General features: G+C 36.8%; 1 protein-coding gene across 1 annotated transcript in view; it reads left to right on the plus strand.

The window, feature by feature from the left end:
* The window catches only part of PTPN13 (protein tyrosine phosphatase non-receptor type 13), a 239,306-nt gene that overhangs the window by 89,244 nt on the left and 122,870 nt on the right, over positions 1 to 27,192 (plus strand). The window contains 1 exon segment of the mRNA XM_037830204.1: positions 18,387 to 18,565. Coding sequence (XP_037686132.1) covers positions 18,387 to 18,565 — 179 coding nt within the window.

Genomic DNA, 27,192 nt, shown 5'->3' on the forward strand with positions numbered 1-27,192 from the left:
AAGGTGTGCTTCAGGTTTTAAAGCAGGGAAGGATAGTGAGGCATTTGCCTTGGGCCCCAAATTTAAGGGGCACCAAAAAACTCAGGAAATAGTATTTGAATAATGCAATTTTATTGAGATATAGTCACATAACAGCCCAATTCTGTGGAACCACCACACTGCCTTCCAGGTATGCTGCACCATTCTACTTCCCCACCAATAGGGAATAGGTACATACCTCTCACCTTCCACACATTTTTATTCACACCCCATACAATCCATCCTAAGCAAACCATCGATGATTCCCGATATAATCACATAGTTACGCATTCACCGCCACAATCTATATGAGGATATTTCCATTTCTTCTGCAAAGAGGAAAAGCAGGGAGAAAAAAAGAATTAGAAAAGAAAAGATAGGAGGAAAATAAAAATAAAATACAATGAAAGGTCAAACACCACCACCACCAAGAATCCCATATCACTTCCTTATATCCCCCTCTTGTAGACATATAGCTTTGGTATATTGCCATTGTTAAAAGTAATGGAAGCATCTAACCGTGGACTGTAGTTTGCAATTGATTGTATTTTTCCCCTATACCATCCAATTTGCAACACCTTGCAACGTTGACATTCATTTGTTCTCCCATATGTAAAAACATTCTTACTTTGGACATTTAATCACCGTCATTGACCATTCTAGGTTTCGCTAAGTTATACAATCCCAGTCTTTATCTTCTTTCTTTCCTTCTGGTGTCACACATGACCCTAGCCTTCCTCTTTCAACTGTTCTCATACTCATATTTGTTCAGATTACTTACAATATTGTTCCAGCCATTCCAGACTGGTGTATGATGTGTGTCCAATCACAGATGTTCTCCAAACAGTTGTTCCAGACTATTTTCTAGTTATTCCTGGCTATTTATTAGTTGCTCTAAGGGACTAACTAAATTCCTCTCCTCCCTATGCTGCTGTGCCAGTTTGGATGTGTTATATCCCCCCAAAAGCCATATTCTTTAATGCAGTCTTGTGGGGGCAGACGTATTAGTTTTGATGAGGTTGGACTCTTTTGATTGAATGTTTCCATGTAGATATGACTCAATCAGCTATTTGTTAAATGTTTGATTAAATTATTTTCATGGCGATACGGACCCCACCCATTCATGGTGGGTCTTTTGATTTGATCACTGAAATCCTATAAAAGCTCACAAGCAGAAGGACCTCAGTGCAGCTAAGAGGGACATTTTGGAGAGAAGCAAACAGCTGACACTGAAGCTGACACTTGGAGATGCTTAGAGACATTTGGAGATGCTAGCCCATAGTTTGCTCTGGAGAAAAGAAGCTAAGAGAGACCCAGAGACATTTTGGAGAAAGCCATTTTGAAATGCAACCTGGGAACAAAGGAACAGCAAATGCTAACCATGTGCCTTTCTAGCTGACAGAGGTGTTCCTGATGCCATCGGCCATTCTTCAGTGAAGGTATCATCTTGTTGATGCCTTAGTTTGGACACTTTTATGCCCTCAGAACTGTAAGTCTGTAACCAAATAAAACCCTCTTTATAAAAGCCAGTCCATTTCTGGTATTTTGCATAACGGCAGCATTAGCAAACTGGAACAGCTGCCATCTTGCCAAGAAAGCCATTACGAGAGTTTTAAAAATGTTTAGATAGAACATATACACAGTGAAGAATTTTTACATGTTTACACACCCATATAACCACCACCCATGTCAAAATACAGAACCTTTCCAGCACCCCAGAACTCTCCCTCCTGCACCCTACAGTCAGTTCTTGGTTACCAATGGTAACCAAAAACTTTGATTTATATTACACAGATTAGTTTTGCCTGTTTTTGGACATCATATTCATAGAATCATACAATGTGTACCCTTAGGATTTCTTTTATTCAACATTATGACTGTCAGATTTATCCATATTGTGTAACTAAGCTTTTTTTTTAAAAGTACTGAATTATTTCTAATTTTTTTACTCAAATATAAAAATTAAAAAGGGGCTTGATTTCTTGCATCATTTAGCAACGAGCTTTTTATTTTCTTAGGGTGATGGGTATCCTAGTATTTCTTTTTAATAATTGAGCAGTTTACCATTCAAATAATGCTTTTTTCCCCCTCTTTTCTCTTTGAGAAAGAGGAGTTCTTTACAGTTAAAGCAGGACAGTGGAATATGAAGAGCAACAGAGAATGGCATTAGTGATCAGAAAAATGGTTTTCATAAGTTCTCAGATCATGGGTATGTGGAGTTATGTCATTTTGAAACAAAGCCAGTCCCTATTTGGCAAACTGTATATTTCCTTTCTCTGGAAAATGAAAATAGTAACATATATTTAATAATTAATCTTAATGGACCTTAACATCCAATTCTGCCAAAATAAAATAAATGCTAGTCACCCTTTATATTAATTGGTCTTTCAAACTTTGTGTAATTTCCAGGACTTTGAAGTCACTGAGTTTATTCTTTAAATTTTGTATTCTTTTTTCCCTCCTGCTTTGTGTGGATAACAGAGGTGGAGAGAGACAATATCTCTTTTAACCTGCAACTTTGACTGTAATTTGAAAAAAAAAAAAATTTAATAAGCTCCCTGCTTCTTTATAAAGGGTGTTTATCATAGAATTTATTTTTATTGCAAATTACCTCAGTTATAGTTTATTTAGTCTGGCAGAATCTCTTGTGGCAGCTGTGTGATTTACAGAGGCTGTCATGAAGTTAATTAGCAACAGAAATACCAGCACTATAAGAGACTTAGCAGTTGGTTCCAAAGTCACTTATACAGAAAAAGTTTGCGATAAAATCAAGCTTACGCAAAAAAGAAAAAAAGTAACAATCAAGTAAAGTTTTAAAATAGAATTAACAATTCATGATTAACATTTTTACAATGCTCAAGTGGGATTGTCAAACAAAATAGGATTGGAGCATTTATAAAAAAAAAAAAGAAACCACCTTCAAGCAAACTTTTCTTTAAGAAGTCTGCGACCAAGGAGAAGCTATGCCTGCTTATAATTATGCCTAAGAGTCACCCCCAGAAAACCTCTTTTGTTGCTCAGATGTTGCCTCTCTCACTCAGCCAACTCTGCAGATAAACCCACTACCCTCACCCTCTGTGTGGGCCATGACTCCCAAGCTGTAAGTCTCCCTGGCAACATGGAACATGACTCCCAGGGATGAGCCTGATCCTGGCATCGTGGGATTGAGAAAGCTTTCTTGACCAAAAAAGGGAAAGAAATGAAATGAAATTTCTGGCTAAGAGAGTTCAAATAGAATCAAGAGGTATTCTGGAAGTTATTCTTATGCATTATATAGATATTCTGTTTCAGTTGCTTGTGTATTAGAAAAGCTAAAAGGAAATACCTGACTCTGTTGAACTGTAATCCAGTAGACTTGATTGTTGCTGATGATTGTATAACTATATAGCTTTTATTGTATGACTCTGTGATTGTGAAAACCTTGTGACTGATCCTCCCTTTATCTAGTGTATGAGCAGATGAGAAATAAAATAAGGACAAAAAATATATAAATAACGGGGTGGGGGATAAGCGTTATAGGATGTTTTCCTTTATTTTAAGGTAATGAAAATGTTCTGAAATTGACTGTGGCAGTGAATGCACAATTTTATGATGATACTGTGAGCCATTGAGTGTATACTTTTGATGGATTATATGGTGTTTGAATATATCTCAATAAAATTGCATTTTAAAAATATGCGATATAAAATGTAAATAATTATAAATATATGGAATATTTTGGCTCTCAAAGTTTGGATCCTTCTTAGGGAAAAGAAAAGTTGGTATTAATCCCTGTGCTTGGAGGCCTTTAATCCTTTTCTGGGTACTGTTTGTGTGTTTAATGACACATTCATGTATCTTAGAGGGTAGAAGAGATCAAAGGTGCTCAAACCCAAAGCTTGAGCAGAAACAATATAGATATTTGTTGGATTTATAGAAAGTACTGGAGAATAAATAAACTATGTAGGACATTCTTTTGTAGCTTGCTTTACTTTTGGAACAAGATACAAGAAAGCAAATAAAGATAATTTTATTAGGTGGGTAAGGCAATTTATTTTTAAATGTATGATGTCATACTCAGTTTGGTACAACCCAATCAGCTTCCTCCTTATATAGTGAAAGAAAAGCTAGTTAGGTGTCACTTGTAGTCTAAAGTTACTTCTCATAGTCATTTTGCCTTTCTAATACAAGGACTTTACAATAGTTTAGATAAAATAGTTACTTATAACACTTCTGCCTTGCCATATCTCTTGTAAGATACCTCATTGTGACCTTATCTGCATTAAGGAAGGATGTAAAGTTATACTGTGTCTCATGATGTACTTAGTTTCAGTTAATTGGCAAGGAAAGGAGCAAATACAAGGTCAAGAAGCAACTTAATTAACCTATGAAATGCTAAAGAGTTGTGGTATTTATTTTTGTGTAGAGTAGGTTGACATTTGCATCTGGATCTCTGGGAAACTTAAAAATACTGCACAGAATCCTGTATCCTATCTCTAGAATTCACTCAAAAATCCTGAATGACTTAGGAGACAGAAGACCTATGGTTTCTTAATTAGGTTCCCTCCAAAGTCAGAGACTTTGTAAATAAATGTTTCAATAGTCAGATTAGCAAAACTGACAGTTACTTAATATCTACTTGAAAATGTAACTGAAAGAGGAGAATAGAATAAAGATCCAGGTTAATCTCTACATGAATAATTTAGAGTTCCAAGTAATGAAAGTTAAGAGAAAACTTCGTTTTTCTTCATGATGGAACTTCAGGATAATGTCTTTTCGTGACCAGCAGTCTAAACTGTTGTTATTGTCACAGCAGAATGGAGCAGAAAGAAATATGTGGGACATAGTTGGAATTGTAAGCAAGTGATTTTTTTCAAGTGTATTTGAATTACATTGTAGTAATGGCATTGCACCTGATCTTTAGGGGATTCGTAATTCCCATCCTAAGACTACTTATATTCTATAAGTAATGTATGAAATCAGAATGGCAAAAGCATTTCATTCAATATTTTGGCATATAATTTTTGGGAGGAGTGCAATTTTTATTGATGATAAGAATAAAGAGGTTTGGTGTAAAAGGTGAAGTAAAAGGAAGAATTAAAGAGGAGAAACATCAGTGGAATAAAATGGGCAAGTTCCTCAGAATATAATAACTAGGGAAGGAATAAATGAAAGGAACTGCTACTGTTTCTTTTAGTCTGCTTCAATCAGGTAGCCAGGGAGGCTTACTGAAGAAGACAGCAAATTCTTAGAGACCCGGTTCTCTCAATCCACATTGCCCAGACATTTAAGCCCTTTTCCTTTTAATAATTGTTAACAATTTAGTTTTACTAAAATAGATTGCCTATATATCACCTTTGTTAAACTCAGAATTGATAAATGTTTTGTTACCAAGTTGCACAGTTCTGGAATTACCATACGAATCTGGAAAGTACATAACAAAACAAAATTACTGGAAGCTAACTGATCAGAAGCTATACCAAGCTTCTAGTTTTTGGGGTTTGGGCATTGAGAGAGGGAGGGAGGGAGAAAGGGAGGGAGGGAGAGAGAGAAAAAAAATGTGTGGTTATGTGGCTGTCATCATTAAGAAATTAAAATATCTTTTATCTATTTTAGTCAAGTAAAACTCATAAAATAAATCATTTTGGAGTGATAACTGCATAATTACATATTATCAGAATGCTACAACTTCTAATGCAAATAAAAATTTCTAAAACTATATGCTGATATGTAGTTTTGATATGTGGCATTCAAATAAATAAATTTTCATTTAATAATTAACTCATGTTATATATAAAGTTAATGAGTGGATAGAGGAAAACATCAATTTCACATGTATACTCAATAAGTACTAATTGGCTTGATTGTCAGATTTTAAACCAATTATTCCAAATTTGGGATCTAGGCAAATTACGATCACCATGTAATAAATAGAACATTTATAGACATGATATTCCCAGAGGAGTTAATTAATTAATTGAAGAACAAATTAGTATTTTCAGGATCTTTGTATGTTAAATCATCTGTATTTCTAAGATGACTTCTAGGTAAAAGGTGTCAAAAAATTCCCAAAGATCTAGAATAGAGCAGTTTGAGAATCTGAGCAGTTATCTTGAAACTAAAGTACTTGTTATGTGTAGTACTCTCCTTATTGGGAAAAAAAGAGCTAAGTAGATATTGAGGACAAATTTGAGTAGTGACTCTTCTTAGATGTATTGTCCATATCTGGTGACTTTTAAAAAACAAATTCTGATAAATAATAATATCACTTTTATATGGCAATTATTATATGTCAGGAACTGTTCTAAGTGCTCTTTTCTTTAGTCATCGTAACAACCTCATCTGTGAGGTTAAAACTACTATTACAGATGAGGAAATTGAGGCAGAGAGGCTAAGAAATTTAAGGTCACAGTGGAAACCATAACTGTCAAACCTAAAATTTGAACTCAGGAATTCTGACTTAAGTCTGTGTTCCTAACTATTACATTATATGGCCTCTTCATTAAATCAGACTACATACTACATACTAAATCAGTAAGATATTAAAAGGAATGAAGTGAAATCTGACAGTTTCTCTAATGATTTTCCACATCTCCTAGGTGGTTTAGGGATTTGGATGATTAGTTAGGTAGGTCTCAGAGCTGCTACACCAGGATATAAGTTCTTGAGGACCAAAGGCTTATAGGAATTTATAAAATGCTATTGAATGATTGGTTAATCAAGACATTTTACAGCATATAAGTAAAAGACTATGAATTAAAATTACCGATGTCTTAATTCCAATCATTTACACAATTTATTTTTCAATAGGGGTTTGGTATTCTATTTCATTTTATATTGGAGAAATGGAAGTTTTTTTTTAAGTAGTAGGAAAATTCATGAGGCATTAATAAATTGTGAATCTGGAATCAGCTTGTAGCATACACTAAAATTTCCAGTGAATGTTAAATAATTTGTCACAAAAATGTATGGTTAAGAAAATGTTAAAATATAGGGGAAATTGTCAAAACCATTTATTTTTTTCTGTTTGTGTCTTGTTATGCCAGGCCCATTGATTTTAAAATGTATATGTTTTAAATGAGCATATTTTAAATGTACATATTTTAAATGAATTGAATTTTTTAAAGAATTCTGTATTATAGAGTGACTTCATCAAATCCTTCAGGATTTGGAACAGTGACCTCTGCACAGAGTTTTGGCAAGCACCCTAGGAGATCGTGTGAAATAGGAGAACTACAGTTTCTTTATTTGTACTTAAATACTCAAAGGGGTTTGTCAGGTAAAAAGAGTGCCATTTTTGTTCTAAGTCTTAGAATGATTTCCCAGTACTTCTTTTTTTTTTAGAAAGGAAGAAGTAAAACTGTCTTTTTTCACTGATAACAGAATCATGTAAATATAAAATCCTGAAGAATCTACAAAAAACAGTTACTAGAACTAATAAGTGAATTTATTAAGATTACAGGATTCAAAGTCAATTTTAAAAAATGATCTTTCTATATACCAGTAATTAGTAACTGGAAAATGAAATTAAATTAATAATGCAATTTAAAATGGCATCCAAAAAAACACGAAGTACTTTGGGATAAATTTAACAAAATATGTGCAAGTCTCATTCACTGATAATTACAAAACATTACTGAGTTGCATTTAACCTAAGGCTTTACATACTACTTACAAACTCATCAGCCTCACATTCAAGAATAGTGAAAGTATCACCCTTGTTTACCTCTCCAGGCTCCTCACTCATTTCTCCCTTGCATACTGGTTATTTTGTATACTGCAAACATGACCCTCTGCTACTCAGTATACTGGTCTCTCTACATGGAATCAATTCAATCTATTTATTAATTTCTATCACCAAGCTACCGCTACTGCCTCTATCTTTTTTTTTAAATCTTCATTTTATTGAGATATATTCATATACCACGCAGTCATACAAAACAAATCGTACATTCGATTGTTCACAGTACCGTTACATAGTTGTACATTCATCACCTAAATCAATCCCTGACACCTTCATTAGCACACACACAAAAATAACAAGAATAATAATTAAAGTGAAAAAGAGCAATTGAAGTAAAAAAGAACACTGGGTACCTTTGTTTGTTTGTTTCCTTCCCCTATTTTTCTACTTATCCATCCATAAACTAGACAAAGTGGAGTGTGGTCCTTATGGTTTTCCCAATCCCATTGTCACCCCTTATAAGCTACATTTTTATACAATTGTTTTCGAGATTCATGAGTTCTGGGTTGTAGTTTGATAGTTTCAGGTATCTACCACCAGCTACCCCAATTCATTAGAACCTAAAAAAGGTTGTCTATATTGTGCATAAGAGTGCCCACCAGAGTGACCTCTCGGCTCCTTTTGGAATCTCTCTGCCACTGAAGCTTCTTTCATTTCCTTTCATTTCCCCCTTTTGGGAAAGTTGTGGTGTTTAGTGAATTTTCTCAGCCACTGGATTATTGTCTTTTGTCTCAGAGCTCTCTTAGTTCTGCTCTTGTCTTGACCTGCCCAATTTGCAAGTCTTTGAAGCTTTCTGTATTGGGCTTCTTAGAGTAACTGTTTTAGAAAAAGAAAAAGAGATTCAAAAAAAAAAAAGGCCCTCCTCAGAGATCTAATGGGTTATTGAAATGCTAAGAGACAAAGCAATTAGGGCCATTAAGGAAAGGTCCACAGGGCAGAGAGATCAGTTTTTCTTCGGGATTTGCATATGAGCCTCAGGGCCTGAGCTCTGCCCTTCCCCTTTCTATGTTCACCAGAACTCCAAAAAATCCTCGGCTTTTATTTTGGAGTTTTTCTTGCTGTTTTTTGCTATGCCTGTCTCCTTTCTGCTGGGCTGGCTGCTCTCAGATTCTCTGGTGTCTGGTCTATCTATGGTTGGAGTTTGGATCAGTAGAATGAGTTTCTGATAAGAGCTGCCACTGCAGTTCTCCCTTCTCCTTCCCAGTGCTGACGGCCCTCCTCCCATGGGACTGAGCCTGGCATGGAGGGGTGCAGGTCCCCTGGCCACAAAAACTTACAGATTTCGCTGATCTCAGCAGTTCGATGTGTTAATGAGTGTTGCATGAAGTATGCCCAAAGTCAGATTGCTCTGTGGTGTCCGGTCCACGCAGTTCCTGGCTTTCTACCTACTTTCCTGGAGGAGTAACAAAAACATACAGCTCACCAATCCGCCATCTTGCCCCGCCTCTGCGTCCCAGTACTTCTGATCAGTGTTTCCTTACCATGTTGTTACTCAGTAATGATCATTTCCCTAATGTTTTATGCCATAAGTAGAAGGCAAAATAAAATAAAATAAAATAATCAAATAAAATACAATAAAAATAAGCAATTTAAGAGAAATGGCAAGATCCCTCAGAAAGAAAGTTTTGTGGACATTAAATGATCCATGGATCTTTTAATTTAAGAGAACATTGGAAAGAAGCTCTAAGAGTTTTCTTTGCATATCAAATTTCTTATTTCTAACTTTACTTCTGTGTCTGTTTGTGAAAGTCCCTAAATAGAATCATTTGACTACTGGATGCTGTTCACATCAGATTTACTCTTCCATAATAATAACATTCTTGAGTACAATCATCACAATTAAAATATAGGACATAAAATTACAAGCCTCTGAAATCCCATTTTTAAATATCCTTTTGTTAGTAGTCATTGAAAGATCTGGATACATTTGCTTTAAAATACCTCTTTTAGTTAGACAAGGGTAAATTAAAGACTGATTCTAGCCATGAGTCTAAATTTCCTTACTTGCAGATTTGTACCAATGCTTTGCAGTTATTTAAAGTTATATTTTGTGGTTTGATTATGTTTACTTCAGAATTTAGTAATTAAGCATTGTGTGTGTGTTTTGGGAATTTGACAACAATGTAATTTGTTGTCACAGTTGCTTCAGTTTTATTACAAGACATTTAAAAATCATACCTGAAAACAAGGAAAACATCTGTGTCATTTCTGTGTGTGTTTTCTAGCAAGCAAAAGTATGACCCACATTGCTAATTATGTTTCCTACTGCTCTCCATCATTCCTCTACCTCAAATTTTTGTTATTTCTTATACAAATTTAATAATCTACTCTCATATCTTCCCTTTGGTGGTTTCTTCTCTTTGGAATCTCCCACATAGCCTGAATCAATTCTATCCATTCTAAAAGCCCATATGTTAAAATTAAATTTAATTATCTCTCCATTGTATTTGAAGTAATTTTGCTCTCTAAATTCCCTTTTGTTGTATTATCTGTTTGTCGTAGTTATCTTTTTTTTAAGGTTTTAAATACTGTAAAGTTTATTCAGAATTTGAACCCAGGTTTGTTTCCACATCTCCAGAATACTTTTTTTTTTAATTTTATTTTGAAATAAATCCAGAGTTATAGGAACAGTTGCAAAAACAAAACATACCCCATACACAGAACTCCAGCATACCCTGACCTCCCTCCCCCAATACTCTGGTCCACCAACTTTAACATGCTATCACACCACCATTTCTCTTTCCTTCCCTCCCTTCCTCCCTCCCTATCTGTCATCCATCATCTATTGCTCTGTCTTCTGAACATATGAGAGCAAGCTGCACACAGCCTTGAACAAACACTATAATTCACATATACAATTCCCGTGAACAAGAACATTCTTTTATGCAATCCCATTAAGCGCAGTTAAGAAGTTCAAGAAATTCAGCATTGATACAAAGCTTACATTCTATATTTCCTTTTTTTTTTTTTTTTTTTCCTCCTCTTTTCTTATGTCTCAATTGTGTCCCTTTGGGCCACCTGTCCTCCATCCTCATATTCCATCCAGGATCATCCTTGGCATTCAATTGTCTTCTATTTAGACTGTCTTTTTTTTTAATTTTTTCAATTGTGGAAACATATACAGCCTAAATCTTCCCATTCCACCCCCTCCCTAGCATTCCATTAGTGGGATTAATCACATTTAGAATGTTGTAATACTATCACCTTCCCACCATCCATTACTAGAAATTTCCCTTCACCTCAAACAGCAAACCTACACTCATTTCCTAACTCCCCATACTCTACTTTTCATTTCTTCTCATAGGTATCTTATACTTTCTCCCTTGTATTGTATTTATTTATGTACATATTTTATCTTCCCATTAGTACTGTGGACTCTATTAACAAATAGCCTATAATGATAATATGTATAGTGCTTAAAATAATGGTCTATTAAAGATCTTCAGTAAAAACCAAAACCTGTTTCATAAAGCAAAAGTTGAAAGATACAGTTCTTGCCAGAGTAATAATAGTTTTACTAATTGGTTGTGCTAGGAAGGGAATAAATCTCTTAATAATTTCAGAGAATGACAAGCAATTATGGATTGCTTTCACTCTTAACAATTCATGTTCCATGCTACCACAAATGGCATTAAATGTGGGGAAGGGGAATGTTGGTCTATGGCTAGAGGTGAGGAGGAGTGACATACAGAGTTTAGCAAGCCCCTTTCTGGTCTGGGTGGACACCAACATACAGGATGGCAAAACTGTGCATAGCATTTAGACTTCTGGGTAACAGTCAGGCCTCTGTGTTAGCTGTAATCCCCAATGATTTAAAAATTCAAAGTGGTAACAAGTATAACAGAAACCACAATTCTACCCCCAAAATAGAGGCTGACAGGAATTACTCTTGAAAGTTAGATTTCCAGCCTCTTACCTTACATTCAGGACTGGGGAACTGGATAAAAAGGCCTATATGAAGAGTTAATTAAAACAGTGGGGTGGAGATTAGGACTGCCAGTGATAGAAGTATGAGAGGGGGGTTATAGCACCATATTTGCATGAAAGCCCAAGAGAACCTGGAAAAAAAAGACTGAGAAGGAGCAGTCAGTCTTAATGTTGGAGTACTCCAGGGCTCAGTCTTTGGTCTTCATTTCTTTTTTATCTTAACTCGTTTTTTTGGTGATCTCGTCTCACATGGCTTTAAGTATCAACTGTTTGGCCAGTGACTCCCCAAATATATCTCCAGTTCAGACCTTTCTCCCAAATTTTTGGATTCAACTCTTTGCTTGGCATCTCCATTTGAATATCTAAAAGGTATCTTAAATTTAATAGGTCCCAAAGTCCCTACCCCCTCACTCCCTGCCCCTGCCTTCCCCCAGGCAACCTGCGCTGTCTCTGCAGTCTCCTCTATCTCAGGTGATAGCACTCCATCCCTCCAATTACTCAGGGCATCATCTTGACTCCTTTCTATCATTCCATATTCAATCTGTCAGGAAGTTCTGTTGGGTCTACCTCTAAAATATTTATGTTCAGTTTCCAACCACTGTGGTTGCAGGCCAACATCATCTCATATCAGATATTAGTAAATTAGCTCCCTAATTGGTCTCCTAGTGTTTGTTCCCCTTAGTTGATAGTTGAAAGGAATTGATTTTAGACTGTTCTGTAATATCTGTGACATGAAATACCAAGATTTTGAATAACAGTTGTTGGCAAGGAAAATATAGTTCTTTCTTGTCTTGTTTGAGTTATTTTCTAGCTGGAATGTGTGTTGTTTGTCCATTAAATACCCAAGAAGAGGTTTTTAACAGAAAATGTGTAAAGTGGATGTGGAAGCAACATTATACTTATGATCACCAATTGGGATGATTCATTGAAACGTTTTGCCGTTAAGATTGTGAGCCATGTTTTCAGCAGCCTGATGTGTGGTTGGTTAGGTCTGAGGACCATTGGTATGTAACTCAGCTTTAATGCAACATAAGATCTACCAACTGATTAAAACATACATTCAAACATGTTTTCTTCCTTGACACAGTTATTCGTATGTCCCAGATCCATAAAACACATAAGGACATATAGTTTATTCTTTAATAAACAAAGGAATAAACTTTATCACTGTAATCTTTTAGTGACATGAATCAAGTTCTGATGACCATGACCATGTATTCCAACCCAGCTTAGCACTGAGACTGGAGAACACACCAGGTATGGAAGTAGACATGGGTTTAATTGGGACTTACTGACGGGAGATGATGGTCTCACCAGCTGTGGGAGTGAACTGTGTGAAAAAGAGGGAGGAGTGTCAAGAGGGGAGGCTTATAAAGCTTTGTGATAACAGAGTTTCTCACAAGATTTGGTTACAGCAAGGTCTCGCGAGACCTTGGTTACTAATAGTGATTAGGGGAGGGAAGTTTTAATGCTTTTCCCCTTGGAGTGGGGGGAGGGGATGCTGTTGCCTGGTCATGTAGGTGACTGCATGTATCTCATAATGGAGGAGGGGGTGGGGCCCCATGCCCTGGGTCCTTACAATCCACCTCCACACAGCAGACTAAGTTGACCATAGGACAGACATTGCAGGATAAGAGACAACAGAACACCAAAAGTCCTTCATACAGAGATCCAGATTTTCCAATGCGTTGAATTCTGCTAGGCCGGCAGGGTGCTCCACACAGTCCAATTCACAGGGGTCACAGTCCAGGGAAGGCTAGTAGTGCCTAATATAGCAAATCCAACATTGGGTTTTACTGTGGGCATGAGTTATTGTTGAAGCCCACTGTAAAAAGGTGTTTGCTAAAGCACTGCAGAGGAAAAGATAGATGTTTATTGAGAACAATAAGGGGTAATTACATGCTAGAGTTCCATTGATTGATAACAACGTACCAGACAGAGGGACATTATGGGAAGGTTTTAAATACCAGATATTCTCCCTTTGCGAATTATATTATAATATAATATCATTATATTGATTGTTAATCTGGGCGTAAGAAGGGTGCACATTCATGCATAAAATTCCTGTGGGAATAGGAGGACCTGGATTGGTGATAAAGATTTTAACAGTCATTTAGGTCTTATTACAATATTTTGGGTAACTCCTATTCCCCAGGGACATAGGGTTCCTAACCAATGCAGCTGCATAGGCCAGTACACCAAGGCCAATGGACCTCATTTTCTCCATTTTGTATGGTCTGAGGTACAAGCAACAACAAGTTATTACCATTCCTGCTTTGGGGCTGTAAAGTGGCTTGCTCTTTAACTTGGATTCTCAATGCTTGCACTGGTCCTGCCATTAGCATTTTAACAGGGGCAGGTGCAGCAGCCCATGGCATTGTATTTAAATGAGTTGAGGCCTGATAGAGCTTTTTAGTCTATTATTGTAGAGATTTCATAGTCCATAGCCCATACTTGGGTCATTTGTCCAGTGAAAGGGGTTCCCGATCACAGCTGTGTGGTATGCCATACAGAGCATACCCTCTTTCTAAATAACTGATGGTGGCCTGCTGGTTAGCTTTCCCCATTAGGAAAGCTAACGAAAGTCCTGTAGCCATGTTCACAGCAATAACAGCCTACCTCGAGAGCAGAAGGGGACTGATACTTGTCCACATGTCCCATCTGGTGTGGTAACCTATGTGGTTGACACAGGGAGCAGGGAGCACACTCTCTAGTGATGTCCATTAGCTGCTGGCAACAGTTGCCTTCCATTGTTAGCAGGCATCCCAGATGTCTTAACACGCTTCTTGTCCCCAGAGGGGTTGACTCATGATTGTCCATTGTTCCTGCTTCCAGGTAGCCATGTAGGTTGTAAGCCCTTTGTAAACAACCTAGCTGTCAGTACGGTTAGCATGTCTCCTGATTCAAGCACTGTTACCATCCACATTGTTCTTAACTTAGCCCATTGACTGTTTTGCAAAGCGCCCATCTCCCACCATATATTATCAGTACTCAGTTGCACTGCCACAGCTGTCCATATGGGAGGCTGTCTTCTAGCAGACCCATCAGTGTAACCAAGGGCATTTTAACAGCTACCGCAGTTGCAGCATCTATATAGGACACAGGTCTGAAAATCTCATGCATTTTTGCACTCAAAGGGCTGGTATTGAAAATGCTGTGCTGTAGCAGGTAGGCTTTCCATTTGGTTAATGTGTTCAGTTGGGCACTGCCAGAGCATGGCTTAGAAGCTACATCAGTTATCCATCCCTGAATAGGGATGGCTGTTTTTAAGGTAACTGGGCATCCTTGTATCAGTCCCTCCACTTGCAACAAGGCATTATATGCAGCCCACAATTGCTTTTTTAGGGGGCTATATCCCAGTTCTGCCCCTTTCTGTAATTGTGACCAGAAGCCAAGGGGCATTCATTTAGAATATTGTGTCTGCCACAGGCCCCACCCAAAGCCAATATTAGTACTGGCTACATCCAATTTACAGGGCAGATCTGGATCTATACCCCTCAATGCTTGTTCCTCTGCTGTTGCCCATTTTGCCTTTTTAAACACAGCCTATTGGGAGGTGTCTCATTCCCAAGGATAGCCTTTTCTAATTAAGACGTACAAAGATTTTAACATTTGGTCTAAGTCAGGAACGAAAGGTCTCTAATACTCCAACAACCCCAAGTTGTTGCTTTGGCATTTGCGGTGTGGGGAAACATTGCACTTTATCAGCTACAGCAGAAGGTATAGTTTTATTTTACCCACTCATATAATACTTAATTCTGAATTACTGGTTAGCATGACATTATCAGTGTTGTCAAAAAGAATTACACTTGTGGGACTTTTTCACTTAGCCAAATCTTTTGCCAGGAAATTGAGGCAGATGGTCGGGCTCTGTACATAAGCCTTGGGAAAATACAGTAAAAGTCCATTGTTGGCCACCCTAGGAGAAGGCAAATGCAGGCTGGCTTGATTTTCTAGGGAGATACTAAAGAAAGTATTAGCAAGATCTCATCACTTTATGCCAGAGGCAGAATTCCTCTATAGTGGTTTGCAATGTGGCATTCTGTAGAGGATCAATTCCTAAAATGTATTCTGGTATAGGGGAACAAACATGGCTTATCCCACAGCATTTTTTTCCTATGCTTACCCTTTTTAATCTCCAGGTTCAGTTAAAAACAAATAATAATTTTAAACTACACCTCTCCCATCTTTCTGTATTTAGTTCTTCCCTTATAGCTGCTTTAGGTTCTTAGGCCTTGGGGACAGGGATAGGTGAGACAGAAATCAACACTTGGCCTGCTGAACTCGGATTTAAACATTTTAAATCTGGGTGGTAGGATTTAGGGACTTTTTATACCCTTCTTTTAATTATTCCCAGTTATTAGATTTATTTTACTTAAACCTGTGACCTAGACAATTGGAAAAGGTCTTTGCCTTTTCCAGAGGCAGCTCTCTAGCAGCCTTCTGCTGCCTTAGGGAAATTCCAGGGGTGATTTCTTTTGAATGTCCAGGTTTGTTCACAATAATTACAAAACTAAGGCTGTGAACCCTGCCGCCAGAGAGTTTTTTTGTTTGTTTTGTTTTGTTTAATCCTGTGGGTTTCTGTCTTTCTCAAGACAGTCTACTATAGCTAGCCATACTACACACAACAATAGCTAGCTGACTGCAGTGTAGTCAAGCCAGGTGGGCAACCCCTCCCCATATCAAGGAAGCAGACCACCCCAGAATCCCTACCCAAGGCTCAGGCTCATTACGGCTAGTGGCTCTTTGGTCCTCCTGGTTGGCTCGCCAATTGTTGCAACCCAGCTTAGCCCTAAGACCAAAGAACACACCAGGCATGGAAGTGGACATGGGTTTAAATGGAACTTACTGACAGGAGATGATGGTCTCACAGTTGCAACTAGCCATGGAAAGTGAATCGCGTGAAAAAGAGGGAGGAGTGTCAATGGAGAGGCTTATAAAGATTTATGACAATGGAGTTTCTTGCAAGATTTGGTTACTAATAGTGATTGGGGAGGGAAGTTTTAATGCTTCCCCCCAAGGGGAGGGGCCTGTTGCCTGGTCAGGTAATGGAGGAGGTGGTGGGGCCCCAGCCCTAGGTGCTCACACCATGGGTAGAGGTTAAAAAATTCAGAAGGGTGATACAGTTCTGATAAAAGTTTTTTACATGAAATCATCAATACTGTATGTTTGATTAACTGTTCCATGGACTTCTGGCAATTTTTTATGATTTGACTGGAGTTATATTAGTATAACCCATTCAGATTGTATGAGTAAATAATGGCACTGACATGACTTTTGTGACTTTCCTGTAGCAGTTTGGAAAGTCTGTAACCCAGTTCATTTAGCAATTACCTTTAAACCTACATTACCTTTCTTTTGATATAGGGGAACAAAATAAAGTTCATCATGATGAGTCTGTTTTGTTGAGCCTAATCTATAGCTTTACTTTGGGGAGGAGGCATGCTAAAATCTAAGGAATTCTTTAAAATACCTGTAGGTCTCCATACAGGCAAACATTAAAAGAAAAAATTGGAAATCCCAGTGTCACATTTCATAGGACAGAACAAGCAGCCTACAATTCTAATGAAAAAATGAACAAATGCAAACAGGATTGTTCTGCTTTGCTAATGCTGCCATTATGCAAAACACCAGAAATGGATTGGCTTTTGTAAAGGGGGTTTATTTGGTTACAAAGTTACAGTCTTAAGGCCATAAATTGTCCAAGGTATGGCATCAACAATAGGATACCTTCACTGGAGAAACGCCATTGGCATCTGGAAAACCTCTGTTAGCTGGGAAGGCAAAGGGCTGGCGTCTACTTGCCTCCAGGTTGCATTTCAAAATGGCATTGTCCAAAATGTCAGCATCAACTTTCAATGGCCGTCTTCAAAAAGTTTCTCTAAGCTGCTCTCAGTTCCTTCTGTTTGTCAGTTCTTTTATATGGCTCCAGTGATTTAATTCAGACCCACCCTGAATGGGTGGGGTAACACCTCCATGGAAATTATCCAATCAAAGATCTTGCCCACAGTTGATTGAGTCACATCTCCATGAAAACACTCAATCAATAGGTTACAACCTAACCAATGCTAATACGTCTGCCCCCACAAGACTGCATCAAAGAACATGGCATTTTGTGGGACATAATATACCTAAACCGGCACAAAGACAAAATCCAAATTCAGACAAAAGATACATTTTTGAAGCAAAAGGAAACTTTAATTGTGGTTGGAAATTTCTAACATTTTCAGAATACTTGTCTAAATCAGGGAATCTGAAACAGGGGCCATAGATGTGGTATACCCTGAAGTTCTTAAATTATAGGCAACTTCCTTGAAAGGGGCCATAGCTTTCACCAATTTTTCAAAAGAATCCATGGTCCAAAGAAAGTTTGAAAACTACTGATTGTTATTCATACCTATTTATCTTGGTGATAAAGCACTTGTACCAAGTTTAATTCTTATAAGTGGCAAAGAAAGTTCTTTATTTCTAATTCCTAGGATCTACCATGTAGGTTTTGAAAGATTAAGCCAGATCAAGGCATTGTTGTTAATAATGCTAGCAGTAGTATGTATATGAAACCTGCTCCCTTTTTGTACCATGTTGATTTGGTATATATAACTGCACATTAAGAGCTACATGTATATATCTATATAAGTGATCTCTAGTTCCTTTTATTATATTTTTAATCAATTATCTTTTTTCTTTTTATTTGTGATTCTACATGATTACAAACCAGTAAGCATAACTGATCCTGCTGCCCTTGGATTCATAATTTCTCCATGGTCCCTGCTGTTGCTGCCATCTGGAAGTGTATCATTTACAGATGAAAATGTTTCCAACCAGGATCTTAGAGCATTCACTGCACCAGAGGTTCTTCAAAACCAGTCACTGACTTCTCTCTCAGATGTTGAAAAGGTAACTGTTAAGTCTTTTTTTGTTTGTTTTTGTTTTCTTTGTATGTGTGTGAGGGGGGCAGGAGGGGGTGTAGAAAAGTAAAGAAACCAGGCTGCTCAACTCAGCCCTCTGAAAAAAATTCATTTACATTATTTAAAATGATCACATATTCCAAGAAGTTCATATTTAATTTTTTAAGAATTCATAAGAGTTTTATAAAAATTTAATGGATCTGAAAAAAATAAGAAAAAATATAAGCCATTATTAATTCATTTTTACAAATACTTAGTGAATTCTTGTTGTGTATAAAACACTGTGCTTATGAGGGAGGTACAAAAATAATTAGCACATTGGCCCTGATCAACATATATGGCACAATCTGTAATATGTAGTTGAATGAAATAATGCTATAAGACACCATAAAGTGTTTGGGGAGCCCGAAAAGAAACAATTAATTTTTAGTGTAGAAAGATATCACAGAGAAGGTAGCATGTGCATTGGGCCTTGAAGAATGAGTAGAATTTAGATAAGTGAAGATAGATAGTGAAGGATTGTTAGAATGTGCAATGATAAGAGGTAAGAAATTGTCCATGGTTATTGGGAAATGGTAGGTCAGATCCATAAGTCAAAGTATTTGCCACCTGGAGGGCTGTAGTCAAGGAAAGAAAGGGAGAACATAAGCCATAATGAGAAGGCTTTGAGTGCTTTCTTCTGAGGACTTGAGACTTTTTTTCTGAGACAATGGAGATCTATCATGTTTTTAGGAAAGTACTGAGGTTTGTGATTTTGAAGGTGAAGTTTGACACAAGTGGATAACTAGGGAGATCAAAGATTGTGTGGGAATCAAATTGGGAGGTTTTAATGGCCTGGGGAATAGAAGTAAAAAATGTATAATGCCTTGTGAACACTTAGGAGTACATGAAGAGATATGGCAGAAACAAAACTGAAGGTTATCTTACAATCTATTTGATGGGACAATGAAAGAGAGGGAAAAGTTTATAACAAAAATATCCAGTCTGAGTATGGTGATTCACTGGCCTAAGAAGAAAATCTAATTTTGTCAGCAAGGCTGTGAAAAGAAATTTTGGACAAAAACATACTGTGTTGTGTTGCAGGTTGTGGGTAATGTTGATGTGGAACTTTGGAGGATTTAGAATTAGCTATGAGCATCCCTTTCCACTTATCATTCCATTAAAGTGTAGAGATTAACCTGTCTAGAAATTTCCTAATAGTAAAATTTTTAAAGCAAAAGTATGTGCATATTAAATTTTGATGCACATTGCCTAATCTCCACCCAAAGGGACTGTACCAATTTATCCTCTAACGACAATTGCTGGGAATGTTCCCTTCTCAGAGACTGAGTGTGTGTATGTTGATGATTAAGCTGTAGGAAGGGATCTTGATTTGAACCAGTTATGGATCTGAAAAAAGACTGACAGAAATTGGTGGCGTGAATCCAAGTTTAAGTTTATCTACCTTATCTATTCCATAGGTGGTTTTGAATTTTGGGATGTACCAGCAACTGTGAAGGGAGACAATAGCTATGAGGTGTAGAGATAATGAATTGCCAGTGTTTAAGGCATTAGCCCAAAATTTCCCATTATGTGAGATGAGGTATTTTAAAAGGATTTTGTATACTGTAGAGTATATATGGTGTTGGTTATTGTTATATATCATGAAGGTATTCAGATATGCTGATAGTATTTTATTTATTAAGCTGGATTATGCGTACAAAGTAATTCATTTTTATTAATTAAACTGTATGTGTTCATCACATACACTCTATGATTCATTTAATTAAAAAACTTTTAAAAGACAGGGTGATTAGAACATTAGAAATAGGCATGATGTGTGTGCAGATTAGTTAACTCTTGAGATTTCTGTATCTTAATTAGGCTTCAGGGTATCTACAAACCAGTGAAATGGTATACAAAGTTTTATGTTTATGAGAACTTTGGGGGAGGGTGTCCCTAACTTCACCAGTTTCCCAAAAGGTCTGGTGAACCTCAGAATATCTAAGAAGCACTGAAATGGAGTAAAGCCATGGATGTCTTAGTATAAAATACTTCTACTGAAGTATTTTAAATTAAGAGTTAGTTTTTCATAGGTGTCTATGAATTCTTTCTGTGAGGCATTTAAAATCCACATTAAAAGAAAAATAGTACACCTTTGGGAATTTCAGGCACACAAGAGCTTTTCTGATGCGCTTAGGGTTTCCCTGATTTACCCTGAGATGTCAAGAACTTCAAACAAGTAAATCACCCCCATGTTTAGGAGCAACTATTAGACCACATTTTGGGGAAAGTGATTGAAGCCACTCTAGTTTGCTAAGTTTAGGAGCAAGTGTTGGTAATAGAATAGGTGTGGAATTGTTTCCATTATTATGTTAAAATTGATTTCTTTGAGAGTCTAATTGGAGCTTCTAGTTTACCTCATGCTTCAGAAGTTCCAGTGTAATACTACATACAAAGAAATCAAAGGCAAATTTTCTTGATTACATCCACTGTTTACAACATAAACATAAAGCAAAGATCCAAGGGATAACCATATTGCACAATTTTCTGGTTTCAATGTGTCAAGGATATTTTGAAGAATTGGATGATAACAGCATTTAATACACTTCAGAGTTAAGGATATACCATTGACCTAGCACTTAATAAATGCTTGCTGTTGATGGTATATAAATTTTTTTAAAATGCTCAGTGCTTGCATAGTACTGTGAATAATAGTGAGTGCTTAGTAAAATCGTGACACATGAAAATGTCCCCTTAATTCAATAGGACTTGTGCTTAAAGTGTTTTGTTAATGCACACAAATAGTTGTGTGAAAATATTTACCTTACTACCAGCTATGTAAATAGGTACTTTCTTCTATTTACCTTAAAATTTGTCTTTTCAAGACAGCATGTCCCTTTTCATTGCTAGACTGGTTTTTACATGTCGTCCTAAGCTCTTTGGTCTTCTGGCATTTCTTTTTAACTGTGTAATTTGCCTACTTCCTGCTTGCTTGGTGCGTAGTGTGCTTTTTTGGCAGTTCTTTTGAAACCTGTGTTGAGAAGATTGGAACTGAATCAAATTCTTGTGATTTCTCATTCAAGGGTATTGATATGCACTAGGGGTTTGTACTGCATTCCTGATAAACTAAAGGAAATCTTGATTTAAGTGTTCATTGCCACTGACTGATTTGTGCATTTTAAATATGAGAAATTGTGACTCTTACCATTTCTGTGCTTTCTCAATATCAAGGGTCATAATTAAAAGGGCATTACTATTACCTTCATTTTCCCAACCTTAGCAGAAGACTCAAATGAACTTGTCAAAAAAAAAAAAAGATCAAATGCCCCTAACTGCTATACTATACATATCTGTGTTAAATCTTAACAGTTCATCCCCTACACCTTCCTTCCCATTAACTCATTCATAATTTGACAAATATATTTGTTATATACCAGCTACTGTGTGAGTCACTGATAAAGAAACTCCAGGATTGTCCAATGGTGGAGTCCACATTTTACACTGGAAAATTGAAATGTTTAAATGCTGGGGATGGGATAGGTACAAAGTGCTATAGGAATTAAATTCTTCTTAAAACTCCCGTTTCTTTTTAAACTTATTTTCCACTATCTAATAAGCTAACTTCTGGCAGTATGTTATGGAGTGCTTATGGCTTAATGTGTTATTTTTGTCAAGTAACGTAATTTCATCCTTTGGATATGTAGGATCTTAACTTGAAGGAATAATTCTTTTGATAGAAACTTAGCCTCATGAAAGATAGATAGGGAGACAGAATGTACCCTAAAACATCATACTTCAGCAGGTCCCCAGGTCATTCTACAGTAAGTAGGTCTCCTCTAAAGCATGAAAATGTATTTTAGTTTGCAGCACATGAATACTAGTGTTCCCAGCCCTCCAGTCTCCAGTAGCTTAAAGTTAAATAAGTTATCAGATATATTATTAAGATATTTGGCTCTATCTCCAAACTAGCCAAATGTGCTTCATAGATATGTAAAATATTATGAAATGTAGAAGGTAATGGTTGTGTGTGGGGGGGGGGAGGAGGGAGGGTTAATTTTTAAAAAACAGAGAAGGACAACCTGCAGTTTTCTGCTTTTAAAATAATTGGAGGCAGTATCCCCCACCACCACCCTTAAATACTGAAAGAAAAGGAAAGTTGGGACCAAGTAAATTTGTACAGTTTCTTCATATGTCAGGGGATCGTAACACAATTTCTAGGAATACCCTAAGAGGTCAAAGGAGTAGCTTTAGGAGGTCACTGAAAATTCAGAATTACATGCAAAGAAGCATTGCATGTATGCATATTTTTCTGGACAGAAGGCTCTCAGCTTTTATTAGATTCTTTGTAAAAGGTTAAAAATCACTTGACTTTGTACTGACAGCTCCCACATTTATATATCTAACACAAAGTTCTCCACTTATATGTACAGTTACTCACTAGATAGCTACCCTGGAATGTCCCACTGGCATCCCAGACTCAACAGATCTGAAACTAAGCTCTTCTCTCCTTCTTTCTGCTCCCTGTAAATGAATAGACTTTCATTTCCCTGGTTTATAAGGAAGAACATAAGATGTCATTCTTAATTTTTTATTCACCCTTAGGGCCTCTCTCCTAAATCTAGCCCGTGATTAATTCCTATTGATTATACATCCTTAGTAGGTCTCACAGGTGTCTACTTCTGTTAGTCCTCACTGCTTTTACCTTAGTTTAGTCCATCACAAAGACCAGGGCCTTACTTTCTAAGAGTCATCCTGCCTCCAGTCGGTTCTTTAAACTGCAGACAGTACATTTTTGAAAATCCTTATTTGATCTTGTTTCTTCTCTGATTAAAAGTATTCAGGTTCTCCTTATCGCATAGATAAACTCTGGAATTGTTAACCTTGCCCTCAAGGTCTTCCTGTAGTTTCCAGCCTTGTTTCTGAGCAGTCTTTAACTCAAACTCTATGCTTCAGCCATTCTGAATTTACTTCAGTGTCTTGGATGTGCCAAGTGCTTTCTTCTCAGTCTTTGTATATTCTGTTCTTTCAGCCTAGAATATTCTTTCCATGTACCCCTCATGCCATCTCCACTCACACTTCTTCCCCTCATTGCCTGGCTAGCTTTTACTGTAGATCTAAAACTTTCTCTGACCCTATTGTACTCTCTATGTGCCCCTTTAATATGTCAAATGACTTTGTCTTACACTATACTGAGAAGGGAAGGGGAGGGAGGGGAGGAAGAAAGAAAGACAGGCAGAAAGATTGCTGCCAAAGAAGGCTAAATACAGTTGATGTCATACAGACCATGTTCACTGATCACAATATAATAAAATTAGAAAATGAAGCGGATGACAAAAATAGAGCATTTCGTATAGTCATAACATTATACTTAAAAAGGACTGCATAAATGGAAGACTGTACAAAACTATTAACAGTGGACATTTTTAAGTGTTGGATTTTTGAATGGCTACTTTTTCTTCCTTTTTTCCCCAACTCTTCTATATTTTAATTTTTTTCTGCAATAAAAAGATCATAGTGGTTGTAATTTTAGGCAAAATTTTTAAGGCCTCATCCAAAGTTTTGATAAGATGAAAGAGATTAATGTTTCAAATTAGATGATTTTAACATTTTAGATCATTTGTTAGAATAGTATTTATTTAGGTAAGTTTTACAGAAGTGTATGTCTGCTGATAAATAATTGTAAACCAAAATTAAGATAATGTTACAAGGAAATGTTTTAGTTTTTTTTAGGTAATATAAAAGTATAAATGCAGACTCAAATGATTGTGGGGTTTTTTTTCCCCTGTAGATGATTCCAAGCAGGGTATACCTTATAATAATATATTTGTTTTTAAATTGGGAAAATAATCACTTGAATTTTAGGATATAGTTTCAGTAAAAGTTTTTATACAAGTTTATTTGCATAAAAATAACTTTTATACAGTAAAAGTTATTTACACACATTTACTCCTATTCTTTTTTTTTTAAGAAATTTTATTTTGAGATAAATTTAAACTTATAGGAACAGTTGCAAAAACAGTACAAACCCCATACATAGAACTCCAGCATACCCCGACCCCCTCCCCTGATACCCCGATCCACCACCTTTAACATCCTGTCATACCACCGTTTCTTTCTTTCCCTCCCTCCCTCTCTCCCTCCCTCCCTCCCTATCTATCATCCATCATCTATTGCTCTGTCCGAACATATGACAGCAAGCTGCACACATCTTTGAACGAACAATACAATTCACATATACCTTTCCCATGAACAAGAACATTCTTTTATGCAATCCCATTAAGCGCAGCTAAGAATTTCAAGAAATACAACCCTGATACAAAGTTTACATTCTTTATTTCCTTTTTTTTTCCTTATGCCCCATCTGTGTCCCTTTGAGCCTCCCCTCCTCCATCCTCAGATCCCATCCAGGATCATCCTTGGCATTTAATTGTCATCTATTTAGACTGTCTGTTTTTTTTTTTCGTGGAAACATATATACAGCCTAAATCTCCCCATTCCACCCCCTCCCTAGCATTCCATTAGTGGGATTAATCACATTTAGAATGTTGCAATGCTATCACCTTCCGACCATCCATTTCTAGAACTTTCCCTTCACCCCGAACAGAAACCCTACACTCATTTCTTAACTCCCCATTGCCCCTTCCCCCACTTCTTGGAACCCCTAGTCTACTTTTCATCTCTATGGTCACATTCTCTGATACTTTCTTTGTGTTTACTGTGGGGCTTAAATTTAACATCTATAACAATCTTGTTTTTCTTTTATACCAACTTAACTTCAATAGGACACATAAACCATGTTCCTATCTCCTCCATTCCCCCACCTTTATGTAGTTCTTGTCAAAAATTACATATTTTACATTGAGTCCAAAACCACTGATTTATCATTACAGTTTATGTATTTTAGATCCTATAGGAAGTAAATAGTGGAGTTACAAATCAAAAATACAGTAGTATTGGTATTTATATTTACCATGTGATATTTACTGGTAATCTTTATTTCTTCATGTAGTTTCAGTCAATTGTTTAGTGTCCCTTCCTTTCAGCCTGCTCAGCTCTGTTTAGCATTTTTTATGGGACTGATCTACTGGTGGTGAAGTCCCTCAGCTTTTGATTATCTGGGAATATTTTCGTCTCCCCCTCATTTTTACCCTCCAGGTGTTTGTGAATTCTCCAAGTTTCTGATGGTTATTGACTTCTATTTGTATTCCATTGTGGTCAGAGAATGTGCTTTGAACAAATTCATTTTTTTTTCTTTTTTATTTATTGAGGCTTGTTTTATGTCCCAGCATACAGTCCATTCTGGAGAAAGATCCATGATCACTAGAGAAGAATGTATGTCCCGGTGACCTGGGATGTAATGTTCTATATATGTCTGTTAAAATTTTCTATATCTCTCTCTCCTTTCTTTGTTTCTCTGTCAGTAGGGCTCCCTTTAGAATCTGAAGTAGGGCAGGTCTTTTATTAACAAAATCTCTCAGCATTTGTTTGTCTGTGAAAAATTTAAGCTCTCCCTCAAATTTGAAGGAGAGTTTTGCTGGGTAAAGTATTCTTGGTTGGAAATTTTTCTCTCTCAGAATTTTAAATATGTCATGCCACTGCCTTCTTGCCTCCATGGAGGCCGCTGAGTAGTCACTACTTAGTGTTATGTTGTTTCCTTTGTATGTGGTGAATTGCTTTTCTCTTGCTGCTTTCAGAACTTGCTCCTTCTCTTCAGTATTCGAGAGTCTGATCAGAATATGTCTTGGAGTGGGTTTATTTGGATTTATTCTATTTGGAGTTCGCTGGGCATTTATGCTTTGTGTATTTATATTGTGTAGAAGGTTTGGGAAGTTTTCCCCAACTCTTTCTAGACCTTTACCCTTCTCTTCCCCTTCTGGGACACCAATGAGTCTTAAATTTGGACATTTTATTTTATCTATCATATCCCTAAGATCCGTTTCAATTTTTTCAATTTTTTCCCCATTCTTTCTTTTGTTCTTTCATTTTCTGTTCTGTGGTCCTCAAGGAGGATGAATTGTTGTTCAATCTTGTATTATGAGTATCCAGAGTCTTTTTAATTTGGCTTACAGTTTCTTTTATTTCCATAAGGTCTTCTATTTTTTTATTTACTCTTGCAATATCTTCTTTATGCTTTTCTATGGTCTTCTTTATGTCTTTTATATACTGTGCCATGCTCTTCTTCATGTCCTTTATATCCTGTGCCATGCTCTCATTGCCTGTCTATAGTTCTTTGATTAATTGTGCCAAGTACTGTTCTTCCAATCTTTTGATTTGGGTGTTTTGGTTTGGGTTCTCCATATTGTCTGGTTTATCATATGCTTTAAAATTTTCTGTTGTTTTTGGCCTCTTGGCGTTTGCTTTACTTATTCCCTAATTTGTCAGAACTGCAGCTTGGTGGCGTACACTTTCTCTAACTAACCAGCAGATGGCGTCCGTGAGTCACCTATTCCCCTCAAGTCAGTTCTCCCCAACTTTGTCTTTGTAGTGTGTGGGAGTCTGATTCTTGTGGGGTCCAATTGGTGCACCAAGTTTGAGTGTGTTGTTGGTGCTGTCCACCCTGAATGTGGGCATGTGTCTGGGTGGTTAGGGAGGCAGGGCAGCTTTAATAATCAAACCTCCCAGGTGTTCCCAGAC

This window comes from Choloepus didactylus, chromosome 3 (genome assembly GCF_015220235.1).
Source record: "Choloepus didactylus isolate mChoDid1 chromosome 3, mChoDid1.pri, whole genome shotgun sequence".
Lineage (NCBI taxonomy): Eukaryota > Metazoa > Chordata > Mammalia > Pilosa > Megalonychidae > Choloepus > Choloepus didactylus.